Source organism: Myotis davidii, unplaced genomic scaffold (assembly GCF_000327345.1).
Source record: "Myotis davidii unplaced genomic scaffold, ASM32734v1 scaffold586, whole genome shotgun sequence".
Classification (NCBI taxonomy): domain Eukaryota; kingdom Metazoa; phylum Chordata; class Mammalia; order Chiroptera; family Vespertilionidae; genus Myotis; species Myotis davidii.
Window position 1 is genome coordinate 214496 of NW_006296809.1, and position 1406 is coordinate 215901.

Sequence of the window (1406 nt, forward strand, 5' to 3'; positions counted from 1 at the left end):
CACCAGCCAGGGGAGGCTGGTGTGGGGCCACCCCTCCGGTCCCGTGCCCTCCCATCTCCCCGAGGTCTGCGCGCCCCCTGCCCTCCCGGCCGTGGTGAGAGCCACACGGGCTCAGGCCGGATGCTCACCTGGGCCACAGAGGCTCGTGCCGGAGCAGGTGGTGTTGGCGTCCGCCACGTCCACACAGCACCTGGACTGCTGGCCCTGGAAGGGAACGGCGGGTCAGTTGTCAGTTCCCAGACCCCGTAGCCGAGGGCGCGGGCGGGGCCTCGAGGGGGAAGGGCCAGAGCCCTGGGGGCCGCAGGCGCCAACCTTACTTCCTGGCACCCAGGCCACAGGGCAGGGCACCTACCGCGCTGTCCGAGGACTTGCTGGCAACTTCCGCCAGGAGGCCGGCCAGGAGGACGGCGCGCGGGAGCGCCATGTCCCAGTGCGCAGGGTCTGCAGCAGAGAGGGCGCCGGGCTGCCGGGCGGGCGTGGGGCGGGGGACCTGGCCTGGCCCCACAGAACGCGAGCTGCAGGCATCCAGCTCCGCGCAGCCCCGAGTCTCACGGCCAGGTCTGGGGCCTGCAAATCAAGTGCCGGGTGAGCCCACGGCGTCACCGCGCAGCCAAACCGGGCCGGGTCCCAGGAGGCTGGGCTCGGACGGTGCCCCCTGTCCCCGCCACAGCCTCCCGCAGGGAGGTGGGCTGGGCAGAAAGGGGTGAGGAGCCGTCCTTGCACATGAGTCCGGGCCAGGCTTGGCCGCCCATCACCTCGCTGGGTCCTGGTACAACCCGAATCCGTCTTGAGCCTCTCCACCCGACGCGGACCTGCCGGGTGGGGGGATGCCTCTGGGGAGCGTGTCACGGGGACCTTGGTCTCACCCACTTTCTTCACAGGAGAGGGAAGGGCATCACAGGGTGACAAGGTCGGACTCAGGCCCGTGCCCCCCCAGAAAGCCTTCTAGGGGGTGGAACACAGAGCAAGATGGACAGGACCGAGCCACACACACCAACAAAGCTCCCAGCTGGACACCCGACCTCAGTGTCCGCGGGACTCAGGGCCCGAAGGTCGCATCCCTCCTGCAGCCAGGCCCACACCAGCGTGAGCCGGACAAGCTTTACGACTTCCGCCAACTCCCGGGGGGCCCGCCGGCCATCGGCCCGCACACAGCAGGCGAGTGTCTTCTCTAGGAAAGTCCCCGCCAGGAACCGTGCACCTGGCAGAAAAGCAGACGGAGGAGCTGGGGCAGCGAGTGCAAACCCATGCGAGTGACAGGTCTCCGCATAGAGAAACGGGGGCGTGTCGTGGGGAAACGGGGGCGTGTCGCGGGAAACGGGGGCGTGTCACAGGGAAACGGGGCGGGGGGCGTGTGCAGAAAGCGGAACGAGAACGTACACCTCCTCAGTCCCACGGGCAACGCG

At 69.4% G+C, this 1406-nt stretch overlaps 1 protein-coding gene across 1 annotated transcript in view; it reads right to left on the reverse strand.

Moving 5' to 3' along the window:
* LOC107184470 (chromosome unknown open reading frame, human C1orf159) overlaps positions 1–1406 on the reverse strand; it is a 14105-nt gene that overhangs the window by 10539 nt on the left and 2160 nt on the right. Inside the window, exons 2-3 of the mRNA XM_015569672.1 lie at positions 353–567; positions 129–204 (exon numbers count right to left, since the gene is read on the reverse strand). Coding sequence (XP_015425158.1) covers positions 129–204; positions 353–424 — 148 coding nt within the window. The 5' untranslated portion in view covers positions 425–567. The remainder of the gene's footprint in view (positions 1–128; positions 205–352; positions 568–1406) is intronic.